We start from the raw sequence: 18,176 nt of genomic DNA, 5'->3' as shown, positions 1-18,176 counted from the left end.
GTTGCGCAGGGGGGCGCTCCCGAGAACCCGCACCCTCCTGCCCGGCCCAGGTGCGCACCGGCCCGCGCGGGGCTCCAGCAACCTGGCGGCCGACGAGCCCAGGAGCCGCCAGGCGAGCATAACAGATGGTGAGTGCGCCTTGATGGGAGCAGAAAGGCCCCCTAGGAGCCTTAGAGGCCTCAGAGGAGCTACCCGCGGAGATCCGCTCCCGGAAAGGTTCCGGGACCACGCGGCGAGGAGCACGTGAACTGCGCAGCTTGGCTATAAAAACCCAGCTCAGACGCGCGTGGGGAGCAAGCGGAGCGGCAGGACGCTGCCACCTGCGCCAGGAGAGATAGGGACGAAGCGACCCTCCCTCCAGGACGCCAGAGACAATCTGGAGACTTGATGCTTCAAACTCTCCGGGCCTGGCTTGGGGTTGTGTGCGTCGAACTTTGAGACTGGATTCCCTGTATTTGGGCAGAGACGCGCAGACGCTCGCGCGTGTGGATTCCCGAAAATTCTCAGGGCTCGTGTGACCGTTAGGAGAGTTGGAGGGGGCGTAATAGAAATCTCAGGCTAATTGATTTCTTGTCCTCCACCACGGAGACAGCCAGGAGCCCTCGGCTGTCCACAGAGGAGCCTGGGAGACCCCTGCGCACTCCCGAGGCCCCCGCGCCCAAGTCGCGGCCGTCCTCTAAGCCGCAGGTTATTTCTGTGCCCGAGAGAGGCGGACTCGGATAAAGTCGGGACGCCTTCTCGTACATAAAGTTTCATCTGCTCTCCTCGCTCGCACGGCCCCTGCCGCCTGGCGGCCCCCTCCTCCCACGGTGGGCGGGGGCGGGGAGATGGCCGCCGGCGCTTCCCGGCGCAAACCGGCGCTGCGCGCGTAGCCGCCGCCACGCTGACCTCCCGCTCCAGCTGGCTGCTGCTCTGAGCCCTGGCAGCGGGCAAAGGCGGAGGCCCAGAGGGCCAAGAGACCTCTGCGACAGGGGCCCGAGGGTCCGTATGGCAGCTCGTCGCCGGCGGGTGCTGTGCGCCACTGAGCTCGCCAGTGGCGCTTCGGGCTCGGAGCGACTCTGAGCCGCGCCGCCTGCAGAGATCGACCCGGCAGTTCCGCGGAGCCGCGGGCAGGAACCCGAGGAGCAGGAGGTGGCGGCGGCGGCAGTGGCTGTTCCTCCCAGAGGGCAATGTGGCCGGCAGGCGCGGGCACCAAGCTGCCCTGTCCCCGAGACTCTGCGCTCCGGCGGGCAGCTTTCTCTGGTAACCTCACAGCCCTGCCCTCTCACCTCGTGCCCGCCGGCCGCAGCGTCCGGGTCTTCATCAGCGCCAACCCTGAAGGTACGTCCCTCGCTCGGGTTTGCCCGTCCGTCCTTCTGTCCGTCAGCGCTGCGGGAGCGGGAGAGTGTGTGTCCGCCCTACAGCCCGGTGCGCCCTGCACTCCCTTTCTCCAGCTAAAGCCGTGGCCGCCCTGAGCGCGTGGGAATTTAATTTGAATCACTTTTCTTCTCCCCTCGCTGGTCGGTTTTGCCTGCTCACTTCTATTAGGACACCCATTCTCCACCCAGGGTTATTCCCCCGGGTCAATCCGAGAAACATGCAAGGCATTAGCCGGCCCTCCTGGAAGCACTATTCTGCCGCCGCCACCACCACCTCCTTTCCCCCGCCCTTTTTTAAGCAGTTTTTTTTCTCCGAGATGACCGCAAACGCAAACAGTAGCTCTCCTCCCCGAGGCCGGTTCCTGAGTGCGGGGCTCTCTCCTTGGCCAGTTTTTCCAACCGAGGCGAGGTGAGTTCCTTGAGCCTCTCCTCCTGCAGGTGCGATGGTGCCCTTTGCAGAGGCCAATCAGACTTTTGCGAACCGGAGGTCGAGGGGGACACGCTCTGTGGGTCCCGGAACAGGCTTCGCGGTGGAGCGCGCAGGATGAGCTCATCTTCTCCGATGGGTCACAGGGCTTGGTCTCCTGTATCTAGAACCTAGCCTACTCAATGATGTTCCTGCTTAAGGCACCTGGTAGGCACTCCCTGAAAACTTGTTGATTTCTTGTTGCATTCACAACCACAGAGGTTGAACGCTGGGCGGTCAAATCCTGGCTCATCGCTACCTTCCAGTCCTTAGTCCTCAACGTTAGATTTCATCTCCAGTAAGTGGGGGGTTGGGGAAGGAAGGATGTATTTGACTGGGGCTGGATAAAACTGCAGGAATTGCTCTTTTCTAGGAAAAAAAAAAATGTTTGGCTATGAGTCTATAGGAGACTGACAGAGGTGAGAGGTTTGAGAATTACCATTTTCTACACTCTAACAAACCTTTGGGTGGAGAAGAGTCAAGGAGAAACGTCCACATTCAAACGATCGTTGGATATAATTCTCATTTGAAAACCCAAGGTTCTGGTTTCTTGAAAAAGCTTTCGGAGAAGACCCACAAAAGTAACTTCTTAGAAAATTACCGTTTCGGAAAAATTAGCACTAGCAGAAGTCTGAGGTAAAGCTTAAATTATGAGAAGGAGTTGGGGAGAGAATCAAAAAGATAACATGCACTAATTCGTATTAGAAAAACGATATACTTTGGGGGGACGGCACGACTGTCCTTTTATCAGTTTACAGCTCACTTTCAAAGAACTTAAGGAGGCTTTTAGGATGATACAGTACACTCAAAAAAAAATCATTCTATCTCAAAGATGTCTTCTAGTATTTGTACCTAAATCTGGATTTAAAGGAAAAAAGAAGTGGAGATATTCAGCCTATTTAAGGAAATTTGCAACTTAAGTGTTCAGGATTACTTCTTAAAATATTGCTAGAACATTTTTAAGTGAGAGAATTTTGGTAGAAAATGTTTAAATGTTAGACATTTTTAGTTCTGAGCTTTAAAATAAAGTCATATGAAATGTGTTTCGGTCTGCTGCTGACGTGAAGCTAGCTAAATCACTCTTTTCCTTTAAAAATGCTGCTTCTAAAATACAATAAAAATTTCTGTTAATATGTGTAATTTTTCTTGCTGTCTAGATTTGCAATTTCTAAGATAAAAACGATAGTGAATTTATACTATCAGCTTAATATTGAGTTAGTACTCAAGGTTAATGTCATTTTTTAAGCCTGTCTATGTGATTCTTCAAATTCCCTAGTTTCTTGAAATAAAAGCTTTAGCATAGATTAACCCTAGGAAAGCGAACAGGAGGGAGGAGCCAGTCATGCCCTTTGGCTAAGGTTTGAGCTGAACAGCTTCCACAAGGATCTTAACAAACAAAACAAACGTGAAGCTTACCTGGGAAGTTTCAATAGGGGCAGGATCTCAGATTTTATCCAAAGTGGAGAGCTGATGGCATATTAAATAAAAAAGACAGATGGGCATTTTTAATGATCTGAATGTGAAGCCTTAAAACCTTGGTAAATGCTCTGTCAGAGGCAGCACTTGACCGTGTGATCTTTATGGATGCAATTTGGAAAGCAAATGCTTGTGTTTTGGTACGATCCAATATTAGATTCTTGGCCAATACTGAAGAGCCTCTCTACTGTCAAATTAAGACAGAGAACATTATCTCATGCTTTCCTTTACAAGCGGAAATCCAATTTATGTTCTAAATAAAAGCTGCTTTGTGTTGAACTCATAGCAATACTCAGAACCCAGCAAGGATTTTGCTTGGAGTATTGTTTTAATAGGTAATGCTGTACAAGGCTTGCATGGAATTTCCCCGTCAGTAATGAAGATAATAGAATGGAATAGATAATAGAATGAATAGAATATTATTTATTTATTTATTTATTTTTTTTTGAGACGAAGTCTCGCTCTTGTCACCCAGGCTGGAGTGCAGTGGCGCAATCTCGGCTCACTGCAACCTCTGCCTCTCCGGTTCAAGCTATTCTCCTGCCTCAGCCTCCTGAGTAGCTGGGATTACAGGTGCCCACCATCACAACCGGCTAATTTTTGTACTTTTAGTAGCAACAGGGTTTCGTCATATTGGCCATGCTGGTCTCGAACTCCTGACCTCAGGTGATCCACCTGCCTCAGCCTCCCAAAGTGCTGGAATTATACAGGCATGAACCACTGCACCTGGCCATAGAATTTCTTTAGAATGAAAAAATTACTTTCCCATGTATTAGTTCATTATATTAATTTTGATTTCTATCCTCAAACAACCCTCTGGGTAGTGGACCAGGGATATTCCATCTGTTCTACAGATGAGATTACTGAGGCTGTATCAAATTATACTACTTGCCTGAATTAATATAGCAGAGCAAAACAGAGTAGAGCCTAGAGGACCCTGAAAACACTTCTCTTGATATTATTTTATCCAGCCTAGGCTCTTGACAGATCTCTGTGAAATATCTCACACCATGTGGACAAGACAATCCAGATGGGGGCATAAGCACTGTCCAGCATCTTCTGACTGTCAGACTTAAAGAGTATGAACAGCTGGCAGGGAACATGGCTATGCTGACCCACTTTGCTCCCACCAAGAGGTAGCCCCAGGCATTCAAGGAAATTTCAGAATGTGCTGGATTCCAATTGACACATTCTTGTCCAGAAGTGTATCTGCCTCTGACTAGTCCCCACCATGTGGAAGATGCTGGAGAAGGACCCATGTGGGGGAGGTGATAGCATTATCCCAGATTTTCTTAAATGGATGGGCCTTGGACTTCATCTAGTTCCACCTCCCACCCAACATAGAAATTCCATCTGTGACATCTTCATCAATCCTTGGAAGTTTTCTAGTCATTTAGCTACTGTACTTCTGCCAGAACAGCACTTATAGCTCCTTGGAAAGATTATTTTAAAACCCACGTAGAATCCTTTACTGTGATTAGCCTAAATAGCCCATGCATATGGAGATGAGAGGAACCTGCCAGATTCTCTCCCTGTTATTAGAGTGTAAAGGTCCTCCTCTTCTCTGTCTTCATTATTTATCAATTTACAGGAAGGTACAGTCTTAACACAGAAGGAAAACCAAAATATCACTTTTATTACTGATGAAAATTATGCAGGTCCACAATCCATTATCTGTGATCATCTGAGCCAGATGTGATTTTGGAATCTCTTTTTTCAGATTTTGAGGAAAAATACTTATATACTGTCTAATATGTGGGGCCTGGGGTAACAACCCATGTCGGATATGAATAGGTGTATAAGGAAACATGAGTTCAGTCTAAGCCAGTGTTATACAGAACTTTCTGTGATGCTGGAAATGTCTATCTGATATGGTAGCACTAGCCACATAGGGCTATTGAGCATTTGAAATGTGGCTAGTATGACTAAGAATATGAATTTTTAATTTTAAATAATTTTAATGGATTTAAATTTAAGTAGGCTCATGTGGCTGTTGTATCAGATAGCAAAGCTCCAAGTGGAGTGATGCAGATTATAAGTAGCTTCATGTCAGTCAAGGTCAGGTTTGGCCATCAAGGACTCAGGTCACTTCAGGTTTTGTTACCAGATGGATTGGAGGAAATCTTTTATTTTCAAAGCTTTGAAGATTTTTGGAATTGCAGGTAAAAGATGCGGACTTTTATTGGAGAATATGGTTTTAACTCTGGGCAAGGTACTTTCCCAATATTGAACCCAGGAATTAGACAGGCTTCACCCCCAGTCACTGTTAGCAGTGGGCAGAGCACAGACCACTCTTCCTGGCTCATGGACAGAGTAGATCCCTTTAAACCTTAACACATGGAGAAGTAGAGGAGAATGGCAATTTTACGAGAGAGGAAGCAGAGGCTGGGCTATCGTGGTCAGATTTTCCTTCCAACTGCAGCCATCAGATTAAGATACTTCTCCTCCCTTAAGGAGTAATTGACAGCATCCTACACTAGTGCATTACCCTCTGCATGCAAAAAGATATCTGAAGTGGAGAAAAAGATATTCGAACACTTAATGCATTTTTCTGTCCAGCACAGATTTCTGTGCTGGTCATTACTGAGAGTCGTGAACTCTTGTCCACAGTGTTGATCAGGTGTTCATACCATTACCACTTGGTTTTCTTTTGTCTGCATGGCTTTGCATCTTCCCAGACTCTTCATGCATTTGGAGTCTCCATAGGAAAGTTTGTTCTCCATTACAGTGGAAGTAACAGCAAGAAACATGTTTTCCCTTTATGTGTGTACATGGGTTCATTTGCTACAACTAGTGATCAATTGTTTGAACTTGCTTCCCCACCCAAAAGGCAGAAATATCTGCATTGAGAAATTCACATGAAACCTATCAGTATTCTTCACCATTATTCTTCTTACTTTTCCTACTATCCTGATTATTTCTGTGGCTCCCTTTTTATTGTCATTATGAGTAGTGGAAAAAAAATACTGCAAAAAGTGTATATGTGTGTATATGTACACACACACATATACACAGCCATTTTGATACAAGACCATCTTTAAAAACTAAGTTGTCAAGGGGAATATATTGAGTTGCTATATTATGATAAATGCACATAGGACACTTATAGTAAATGAGTTCTAAAATGTTAATGGTTGTATCTTCTAAGTCCTGAAGCAGACGTTATTCAAGCAGAGAAATTATTGGATACAGATATATATAGCTAGACTTGGGAGCCAGGTTTCTTGCATTTAAATGCTCAATCCACTATATAATGCTATGATTTCTTGAGCAAGTTGCTTAACTTCCTTGTTTTCAATTTCCCAATTTGTAGAAGAAGTCAATGACATCCCCTGTCTCACAGAGTTATTGAGTAGATTACAGAAGCTAATAGATGTAAAGCACTTAGGACAGTGCTGGGCATATAGTAAATATTAAATAAATGTTTGCTATTTTATTATTATCTTTATTACAGTCTACCATGATCCAGACACTGTGCAAGTATGTTTAAGCCAATATAAATATGTCCTGCCCTCAAGGAATGCAGTCTATAGAGGCATATAAATTAGAACTCAGTACAGTTATGCATTGCTTAATGACAGGGATATGTTCTGGGAAATGTGTCATTAGTCAATTTTGTCATCGTATGAACATCGTAGAGTGTACTCACACAAACCTAGATGATACCATTTACTATACACGTAGGCCATATGGTAAAGCCTTCTGCTTCTAGCCTACAAACCTGTATAGCATGTTATTGTACTGAATACTGAATAGGCAATTGTAACAGAGGGTATTTGTATATCTAGACATACCTAAACATAGTAAAGGTACTGTTGCCTGGATGCAGTGACTCAAGCCTGTAATCCCAGCACTTTGGGAGGCCAAGATGGGCAGATCACTTGAGGTCAGGAATTCTAGACCAGCCTGGCCAGCATGGTGAAACCCCGTCTCTACTAAAAATATAAAAATTAGCTGAGTGTGGTGGTGGGTGCCTGTAATCCCAGCTACTTGGGAGGCTGAGGCAGGAGAAATGCTTGAGCCTGGGGGGCAGAGGCAGCAGTGAGCTGAGATCACACCACTGCACTCCAGCCTAGGTGACAGAGACTCCATCTCGATAAATAAACATAATAAAGGTACTGTAAAAATACAGTATTATAATCTTATGGGACCACTGTTACATACGTGGTTTATTCTTAACTGGAATGTCATTATGTGGCACATGGCTATAGTAAAATACAAACTACCCCAGATCTTTCATGGAATTACGTGCTTCCAGAAATCATTATAGGAGTTGGAGGAGCAAAAGTCAGGGGCACCACTGGGTATTTACTTCATATTTTCAAAGCCGCCACCCAGAGGGTAGGAAACTGTAGAAGTCATTGCCGGTATCACAGCTGACCCTGAGTACTGGGTAGCTGCTCAGCCTCTGCAGAAACACATTTGTTGAAACCTGAATGTTAGCCACTATGACTGCTGGTGAAGGACCTTTGTCCTCCAGATCTTATGCAGGTGCATCCCTTTGATAGAATCAGAATTGCGTTCAGACCCTGGCAACAAGCAAGTCTAGAAACCTCAGGTTTTTAGCCCCTGCAGTACTAAGGAGATAGATAATGGAAGGAAAAGATAATGAATAATCAACACCAAGAGATAGTATCTAGCCAGGGGGAAGCAGACACATTCACTCACTCAAGCAGTACATATTCATGAAGCAACTACTCTATATGGAGTGCTGTTATGGTGCTTAGCATACAGAAAAGTGAACAAAACAGACTAGGTCTCTGCTCTTATGGTATTTCCATAAATAATGTATATGTGGCGAGCACTGTGCTAATGATACAAACACAGCATTAAAGGAGCACCAAGGAGGGTTATGTAAACCAACTCGGGGTGTGGAGGGGGTCAGAATGAGGGGTTAGTATGGCTCCCCAGATAATGAATAGAGCCAGGGCATGGAAACTATTCTGCATGATAATCAAATATGAGGCAGAGTAATGATGAGATCTCCACAGGGAATAGAAAGAAATAGTCTTTATCATTCAGCAGAAAGCTTTTATCATTTTGAATAGAAGTGAAACTGATGTCTGGAGGTGATATTGTTTGCCCTTGAAGGTGGCTCATTTAAAATGACATTTGGAAGAAAGGATGACTTGGACTATAAAGGTAAACTATACATATGATTTTGCAATTTAAAAAATCAGCTTATAGATCTTTTAAAATTATTCTGTAAGTAGTGTATATCAGAGCGATCATACCATTTGCTATTCGAAACAGTGTGTGAAGGTTTCTATTTTATTTCTCTTTAGGTTGTCTATTGCTATGTATCTACCCACCCAAAACCTGAGTGGCTTAAAACAATAATGATTTCTTTCTCACAATTCTGTGGTTGGTATTTTGGGCAAGGCTTGGCCGGGTGGTTCTTCTGTTCCACGGGGTATTGAATTGGGTCAGTCATTCAGCTGCTTTCAGCTAAGCCTAGACTTGGCCGGGCTAGAAGGTCCCAGTAGGCTTCATTTACATGTCTGGCAACCCAGTTCTCCTCCATGAGGGTCTTCTCTTCGTCTCTAGCTTTTCTCTCATCTTTCAGGGGTCCAGCCCAAGAGTCATTATAGGGGATTGGCTTCCTCAGAGAAAGGAAGTGGAAGCTGTTCATCCTCTTAAGGCCTGGGCTTGGAAGTCCCAGAATGTTTATTTTGCTGCGTTCTGTCATCAGTGCAAGTTATCAGGCTAGTCTAGATTCAAGGTGGGGAGAATTAGACCCCATTTATTAATGTGAGAAGAGGTATGTGCATATGGGGAAGGGAGGAATAAATAGTAGCTGACTTTAAAAATTACCACAACCACCCCTTATGTTTTGCAGTTTCTTTGACCTCCCTTTGTTATAATTAGATTATGTGAGACAACAAGAGCGTAATCCAGTGTCATTGCAAGTATGATAGTAAGTCTTCAACAAGTGTTAATAATTATTGTCATTATTACTATGTGTTATTGAAGACTGCGAATAACTCAGTAAATAGCACCCTTCTTCCCCTCTCAAATTCTGAACTAACTGAAAATCAGTTTCTGATAAAAAGACTAAAGAGTTTGCAGATAGAAGATCAAAATATCACCATTTTTCCTGATAAAGAGAATGCCTTCATGCATCCTAATACTAAATAGCAGAATTAGATATTCTTCTGGCCACTCATTGGAGGTGGTGGGCCTCCAGAGACCTTCCATCCTGTGGCCTGCTCCAGAAAACAAGGAGCCTGGAGGAAAGAGTGAAGCCATACTCCCCGGAACAGGTCAGGTCCCAAGGGATAGGAGTGAGCAGGTGGGCAGAAATTACCTGGTTTCTTCTTCCCTTGCTTTCCAGTCTGGGAAGGTTAAATGAGGTAAAGAGAGTCCAGGCGGTCCTCATTACATCACAGCCCATTATCTCATATAAAGAAGACAGTGAGGTACAAGCTACTAAAGATAATAGCAGGAACGATATACATGTATCTGTACACATGTTTCAGATACTCGGTACCAGAATACATTTGTAAGGTAAGTTCTTAGCATGGCCTTGGGAAAAGTCACATATTTCTCTATAAATAAGTTGTTTAAAGCCACTAAGTTTTGAAGTAGATTGATATGCAGCAATAGGTAATTGGCAAATTAAAAAAGTAAAAACACACAAGCACCTTTTAAAATGGCAAATGGTGATTCTACAGAGTAACAGGAAGTAATCAGGTTTGATAAAGTAAGCCTAAGGTTCTTCTTTTTTTAATCCATCCTTAGCAAACTAACACAGTAACAGAAAACCAAATACCGCATGTTCTCACTTATAAGTAGGAGCTAACTGATTGGAACACGTGGACACATAGAGGGCAACAACACACACTGGGGCCTTTCGGAGGGTGGAGGCTGGGAGGAGGAAGAAGATCAGGAAGAGTAACGAGTGGGTAGTATGCTTAATAGCTGGATAATGAAATAATCTGTACAACAAACCCCCCATGACACATGTTTACCTGTATAACAAACCTGCACTTGTATCTTGAACTTAAAAGTTTAAAAAAATCAGGCTGGGCATATCAACATTTGTTGAAATACTAAAAGTTCCATTTTGTTGAGAAATCCCTGGCAATATGTATTTCACTGATACAGTAGGAAAATGTCAAAAAGCGACCAACTTTGAACTCTAAGCATTGATGAATTCCTATCCAAAACAGCTGCAGAAGATCTGTAATGCCAGCATTCAGGCTTTAAAGATAATCTGTTTATAAACATAAAGCAACTAATAAACTGGGTAGCTTAAAGTTCAACTCAATTTTTTTTAAGTTTTGTTCATAATGGTCATGTTATTTAAATAAATGTGAAACTTGTAGCAGTGGCTTACATCACTTCTTCAAAGCTTTAGCTTCCATTTCTATTTTTGTTGAAACCAAACAGGATTCATTCAGCACATTGAAGTGTGTTGGCTAATGTATAATTAGAAAAGAGAGTTATGTGATAGAAAGTTAATAAAGAAGATGAAAAACTGCAGCTTGGATGCAATTCAAAGAGAATAATACCCCCCTTCTAATGAAATACTTCCTTGAAATCTCATTTTCAATCCAAAATATTTCAAAGACTGTGAAATGGCACGCTCAAAACAAAGAGCAGAGCACAGATGTCAGGTGTCTTATTCCTAGAGTATTACAGAATTTCACTCAGATGAAACCGCAAAATTGAAAGCGTATCCTTCATAATATTTAATCTGATCTATTACATACAGTGTCATTCAAAGAGTTTCTTGCTGCAGAATGTCTTCTTCAGGTTTTATTCTTAGCATCAACTGCAGTATTTATTAGATACCCATTGTGCACTAGCAAACACCTAATTGGTTGGTGTGGAATGTTAGAAAGGGAGTAAAAATAACAGTATGTGCTGCTGTCTTTATTCTTCAGACTCACACATCTAAGAGGCAGGACAAACAACTATAAAAACTACAGACACTGCAGTTGTGAAAGGGATGTTTACATACAAAGGCTGATTGGAATAATTGGAATCAGGTTGTATCTGATATCCCAGTGTGGCATGAGCTGTTCAAATTTAGCCAAAAGGGAAAGACTGAGAAGGATCAGACCTAAAAATCACCCATCTACTGTAGAGGGGTGGCCAGTGGGGAACTGGTCCCGCCATGTATAAGAAGAGTGAGTCCAGATCCAAGGGAGAGCATGGTTTTTGAAAGGGAAAGCATTTGATATCAAGGAGCCTAATAGAATCTGAAGGGTTACCCAGTGAGTGAGCAAAGCCTGGCCTGAAATGTATTTAATTTATCTGATTGTCAGAAGAGTAAGGTTTATTTAGATAAAAATTGAAGGAGTTTTGGCAGGTACAGAGTCTGAATGTCTTGGGCACAAAGTTCCCTTTCTGAAGTGGGGACTTGTGAAGGAGAATAAGGTAGCAGAAAGTGTCTGGCAAAAACAGTAAGATCCCAGCCCCTAATCATAAGGGAGGACTGAGGTCCTGGGACAATGTACAAATCTGCTGTTGGGATTAGAACCCAAGGCCAGAACTGCAGCATGAGTGATATGACCCTGAGTCCCAGAGGGTTGGGACAGAAATAATACTAAACATTTCCTGGTTAAGGTTACTGTTGAGCCCAGGGATTGGGACCAGCCCCCACTACAGGTGGCACGAGCTGTGATTCCAGGTATGTCAGAGGATGGATGCAGAAGCCAGGAAGGGTTATCCAGTTAGAACAAGGGATTTTGAACAATATTTGAAAGATGAGAGATACTTAATTGTCATAGTTGGAAAAGAAATGTTCCCGATAGAATAGGACATATCCTGGAAGTCGGATAAGTCTAATTTCTGAATCAGTAGCAGTGCTTGGAATACTTTAGAGAGAAAGCTGTGGGACTATATTCAGGCTCAGTGGAAAAGAGCAGTGACTAGTAATGTCTGCTTTGGAATGAGGACTGGTCTGTATCCTTATGTGTGCAGTGTCTGTGTGACTGTGGACACTGCGGGTAGAGGAATGGAGCAGTGTAAACAACCAAAAGAAGGCTTTTGTTTTGTTTTATTTGGGCAAAGCAGAGAAGACAAGTCAGGAAAATAAGAAAATTTTGCCCAAGAAATAACTGGTGAGAAATTCCCAGATGACAGAACTGGTAAAATCACAGCTTTCTAAAGGGAGAAGAATGTGTTGAAACTGTTAAATAGACTGAAAAATCTACTTACATGACGTGGAACCTGCATATGAGTTTGTTGCTAAGCAAAGAAGAGTAGCTTCAGAAAAGATCTCACTCAGTTAATGATATTCTAGAAGACTCTAATTAAAATGGAATTCAGAAACTACTGAAGTCACCGTGTGATAAGGAAAGTTAACCAAAGTTATCAAGTGCTTTAAAAAAAAGAGAGAATCTGCTATGAACGCTGAAAAGAAGACTTGAAAATAACAAATTCCTTTACGAGCCCATTTGTTTTAAAATTCAGAAGTCTAAATCTATTTACAGAAGCAATTTCGGTAACACTGTTGGTGGGATTGTAAACTAGTTCAACCATTATGGAAAACAGTATGGCAATTCCTCAAGGATCTAGAACTAGATGTACCATATGACCCAGCCATCCCACTACTGGGTATATACCCAAAGGATTATAAATTATTCTACTTCAAAGACACATGCACACGTATGTTTATCGCGGCACTATTCACAATAGCAAAGACTTGGAATCAACCCAAATGTCCATCTGTGACAGACTGGATTAAGAAAATGTGGCACATATACAGCATGGAATACTATACAGCCATAAAAAAGGATGAGTTTGCGTCCTTTGTAGGGACATGGATGCAGCTGGAAACCATCATTCTTAGCAAACTATCACAAGAACAGAAAACCAAACACTGCATGTTCTCACTCATAGGTGGGAACTGAACAATGAGTTCACTTGGACTCGGGAAGGGGAACATCACACACTGGGGCCTATCATGGGGAGGGGGGAGGGGGGAGGGATTGCACTGCGGAGTTATACCTGATATAAATGATGAATTGATGGGTGCTGACGAGTTGATGGGTACAGCACACCAACATGGCACAGGTATACATATGTAACAAACCTGCACGTTATGCATATGTACCCTAGAACTTAAAGTATATAAAAAAAAAAAAATGTAGGAAAAAGAAAGATCCAAAGATCTTTCTCTCCTCTAAGAAGCTACCATTTGGAGGTTTTACCCAAAAAAGGATAAGAGTATTCACAAATTGGGAGATTTCACAATTTAGTGAAATCGCTGCCATGCTGGAAATTTAGGGTTTTGCAATGTGGCCCTTGAAATTTGGGACTCTCTTATTAAGAGATGGGGTCTGTGACTTCTTCCCTTGAATCTGGGTTGTGATTTGGCCAACAGAATATAGGAGAGGTGTCACTGTACCAGATTTGGGGCCCAGGCATTCAGAGATTGGCCACTTCCACTTTCTGTCTTTTGAAACACTGATTTTTAGACCCTCACTGACCCGTGGAAGGACCCCTGTGGAAAGGAGGCCACAGCCAGTACCACCTGGCCAACAAGGAGAATGAGCCATCTGGGAGGCAGATCTTCACACCGGTTGAGCTTCCCCCACTGACTGTGGCCGTGTGGTGTGGAGACCAGCCTTCCCACCTAAACCTGCCCAAGGTGCAGGTGCAAGGGTAAAAAGGAATGACTGTTGTTTTAAGCCACTGATTTGGGTTTGTTATGTAGCAATACATAAATTAGTAAAAGAAAACAAACATTATAATGTGTCCTAGGAATGAATAATTTGAAGGTTAGATTCAGGTTTGAATCCCAAGATTTTCCCAGACTTGGATAAGATATTTAGTCTTCTTAGACTCATTTCTCAATTGAAAAATTGGAGCAATAACAGCTACCTCACAAGGCAGTGGTGAGAAAGAAATGAAATACTACACTGAGGCATCTAAAACAATGCCTGAAAGATACTAAGGACTTAAAAATTATAGGTCAGAATTTGTTAAAAGCTCTAGAATATAGAGTTATCACAGTTTTATGGAAATGAGAATTCCTTGAATAACTTCCTTCTTAAAAACACTATAGCACAAAATGGGTCATTATTCTCAAATCATGCCGCCTATATGATCATATATGCTTTTAGCTAGAAAGGACTACATAAAAACACCAAATTTTTTAAATGATGACTTAATTACATAAACATGAATTCAGCCCAAACTATAACATATTAAGTTAATAAGTTACATCTCTAAATAATAGAGCAGAAACTAGCTGGTTTTTCAAAAAGCTACCTACCAGAAAGGACAACTCTTTTGAAATCACAGGTAGCCAGCAGAGTTCAATAAAATGACATTCAAAGAATAAAAGGTTTGCACTTTCGCCATTTAAAGTTAGATGTGCTAAATTCTTATACTAAAAAATAATAATTTCTTTCAAAGAATTCCTTTAATGTTGCTTTAAACCGACATAAAGGTTCGTATATCATTTTTCTAGTCCTTTTAATCTTTTAGACTGTAATGCATAGTTTGCTTAAGTTCAGATTTGCATAGTTTTGCTCATAGTTCCAAAGAGCCTGTGGTACCCACATTTATGTGGGAAAGACCGCACTGAATAAAAATGAGCAGTCACTATTCTCTAGCCGGGATTTTGGTACAAATCTCATGCATGATTGAAAGACGATTTAATTCCAGGTAGTTACTATTGTTGAATGACCCAACCAACTTTCACTGTAAGTTGATCATTCTTATTGTGTTCTTGCAGTGGTTATTGAAAGTTCACATTATAGCAACTAAAGAGCATTTGTGCTCCTAGAGGTGCAGATGTTTGGAGATGGAGGTGGTTGCTAGAGATGGGTCTTTTGAGTGAGTCAATGAATGGGACTGGGCATAGGTGGATGATGACTTGAATCTAGAAAGTGTTAATCATTTATTTGTTAATTCAAGCTTGCAGATCTCAGAGTAAAATGGAATGAGGGAGAAGGCCCAGGCATCCAGGAGTTTTGAAACAGAAATGGGTTTTGTGATTAAGGTTGGAATTTGAAAAGGGCTAGAAACTGAGACAGTCCAGCCTCTCCAGGACAGTGAGACAGTCTGAGCGTCAGCAGGTGGAGGGAGGCAAGGAGCCTGCTTTCCTCAATGCAGCCAGTGTGCTTATCTGAAGAAGAGGAAATACAGGGCTCAGCTAAATGCTTTGGTTCTTTTGCTAAGATTTTTAAAATATTAGAAACTTATTCTTTGTCCCTTATGCTTATTGTATAATTGTTTTGTTTTCCCTCACCTTTTTTCTTTTGGAAAATTAGTCTTAACTGTGTCAAGGGAAAACGTTAATTTCACTTTTCCTGATATCACAAGTAGGATCAAGGCAGACCTATGCTGTAGAGGCTGCTCCAGTGGGTGGGTAAGCACAAGGGGTGTACTCTTAACGCTCCATGGACCTCAAAATGTGTATGTAAATTTCTTCTCTGCCAGCACCTGCACCTGTAGGGTGGATAGCAGTACAGATTTCAAGGACATGAGTTTCATTTGATACCAGAGCATGTTAGAATCACAGCACCAGAATCTAGATTATGCACCGCCTAGTGTTTATGAGCTGTGTAACCTGGAGCAGGTTCTAGAACCCCGAGGCTTAGTTTTCCCATCTGTTGAAAAGAAATGCAACTCTGTGTTTTGTATCTTATGCAGTTCTGCAGATTAAATTCTGCTGTAGTAAACACACAGGGAACCCTATATAAAAGCAAAGCATTGCTCTTTGCTTGAAACTTTTCCAAACATGTAAGACTTAAACTGCCTTCTAAGCCAATATTGTGGTATGGCATAATTAGCATTTAACATACAAAATAGGTGCTCAGTAAATACTTGCTGAGGTTTTTTTCCTGAGTAGGGTAAAATAGGCATAAAAGACATCTTCCTCAGGCCTACAAATGAAGAAAGTCCAGAAAGCGTCCCAACCCATATCTCGGAGGAAGGAATGCTGTACTGAGAGGCCAAGAAGCATGTGAACAGACAGACCATGCTGGGTTTCCCCACTTAGTCTGTTCCCATTAGGTCATACGCTTTTTGTCCAACCATATTTGTACACGGTTTTTCAGTCTTCATAGAATCTCAGCATATAAATGGACAGTTGTCACTGTGTCTTTGAGTCTCTTCTTTTTTTTTTTTTTTTTTTGAGACGGAGTCTCACTCTGTCACCCAGGCTGGAGTGCAGTGCCGCAATCTCAGCTCACTGCAAGGTCCGCCTCCCAGGTTCATGCCATTCTCCTGCCTCAGCCTCCCAAGTAGCTGGGACCACAGGTGCCCACCACCACGCCCAGCTAATTTTTTTTTGTATTTTTAGTGGAGACGGGGTTTCACTGTGTTAACCAGGATAGTCTTGATCTCCTGACCTCGTGATCCACCCACCTCGGCCTCCCAAAGTGCTGGGATTACAGGGGTGAGCCACCACGCCCGGCCAGTACTTGTTGAGTTTTTAAATAGCTAAGAGATAGTGAAGAGGAGGTCATGGCATGAAGTGTCTTCCTTCCTCCTGACCTGAGTCCTGGAAATTCCTGCAGGGCCGGGTACAGCAGGGCCCACTCTAGGTCACAGATCTTATCCCTCTCATGTCCCTGTCCCTGTTGCTGCCAGTAGATGTAACCATCCGTCAATATACCAACCACTTTATGCCTGAGGCTACCCTATTACTTTACCTCAGCTTGACAGGGCCTCACCTAGAGGACAGCAGGATCCCCACAGGGATGGTTGTAGAGATGCAGCCCTACAGTTCCCACCCCTGGAGGCCAGAGCTCCCAAACAGTCGCAATCCATGGGTGTCACTCCCCAAGTTCTACCACAGTGCCAGGAGAAAAGGCAGACAGTGGGAAGAGATGGATGTCTTCTTGCCCTCCAGGGAAGGAGCCACTGAGGGAAGAAGAGAGATGAGATTTCCATGAAACTAGAGAACAGCAGTGAAGTTTTAAATTCCCATTCCTTTCTTGCAGGAACAGTGAGAAATCAAATAGCGTTTGTACTACGGTTTGGCTACATTATGACTTTCGGGACAAGTTAGGAACCTTGCCACTCTCTATAACATTATTTTTATGGGCAGTTTCATTTTGTGTTCCATTGGAATCATGTACTATCAGGCTTGTGTCACAGCCGTTTAGAAGGGAGTAATTGGAGCATTTTCACTAGAGAGCGTTCTTGTTTTCGAATAATGTCATGGGTGCATGAGGTGTGACATGCTTGTCCTTGAGATAACATGAGGGGAAGAGGGCACGAAATGGACTGAAACATCTTGGCTTCTGCTTCTGGTTTATACAGTAGCTCTGTGACCATGGGCATTCTCTCTGGGACTGTCATTTTTTCTCCTCTGCAGAATGAGGTGATTGACAAACACGTTCTCCGGGGCCTCTTTGAAAGCTGCAGTATTACATTATTCCATTTCTCTCAAACTCCCCAGCAGTGTTATTTGGGCGGTTTATTTTATGGAGGGAAAATGTGGGATCTTGCTCTTTCTTCCTAACTTTGTGAGTGCATCTACTCCATTGCCTGAAAAATAGTAGTAATACAACCTGTCCTTCCTGTAACAGTTTATCATGATAATGGAGGGGAAAGCAGTTTTGAAACTACAATGTATTAATACATGTAAACTATTTATTATTTGAATGTGGATAGTATAACAAGGAGTACAACCAAGTTTGTGAGGAATATCTCCAGGATTTAGAAACACCTTCCCAACTGTTCCTTATTCAAACTAGAAGGTATGAGTAGGGTAAAATAGGTATAAAAGACATCTTCCTTAGGCCTACAAATGAGACTATTAGATTGATTTTTTTTAATCATTGAGTTTGGGATAAGGCAGACAGAATGTGAACCCTTGGATAGAAGGGATCTGATCTTCATCCTGAATTGTGTAATAGAATCCATTATGTATGCACGTATAACACATGATACAGGGACTTCTG

The 18,176-nt window shown here is 42.7% G+C and overlaps 1 protein-coding gene across 1 annotated transcript in view; it reads left to right on the top strand.

Moving 5' to 3' along the window:
- The first annotated feature begins 851 nt into the window (after positions 1-851).
- NWD2 (NACHT and WD repeat domain containing 2) overlaps positions 852-18,176 on the top strand; it is a 221,674-nt gene continuing 204,349 nt past the window's right edge. The window contains exon 1 of the mRNA XM_023224679.3: positions 852-1,320. Coding sequence (XP_023080447.1) covers positions 1,170-1,320 — 151 coding nt within the window. The 5' untranslated portion in view covers positions 852-1,169. The remainder of the gene's footprint in view (positions 1,321-18,176) is intronic.

The sequence above is a fragment of the Piliocolobus tephrosceles genome, chromosome 3, assembly GCF_002776525.5.
Source record: "Piliocolobus tephrosceles isolate RC106 chromosome 3, ASM277652v3, whole genome shotgun sequence".
In the NCBI taxonomy this organism is placed as follows: domain Eukaryota; kingdom Metazoa; phylum Chordata; class Mammalia; order Primates; family Cercopithecidae; genus Piliocolobus; species Piliocolobus tephrosceles.
This window is presented reverse-complemented; position numbering and strand designations above follow the sequence as displayed.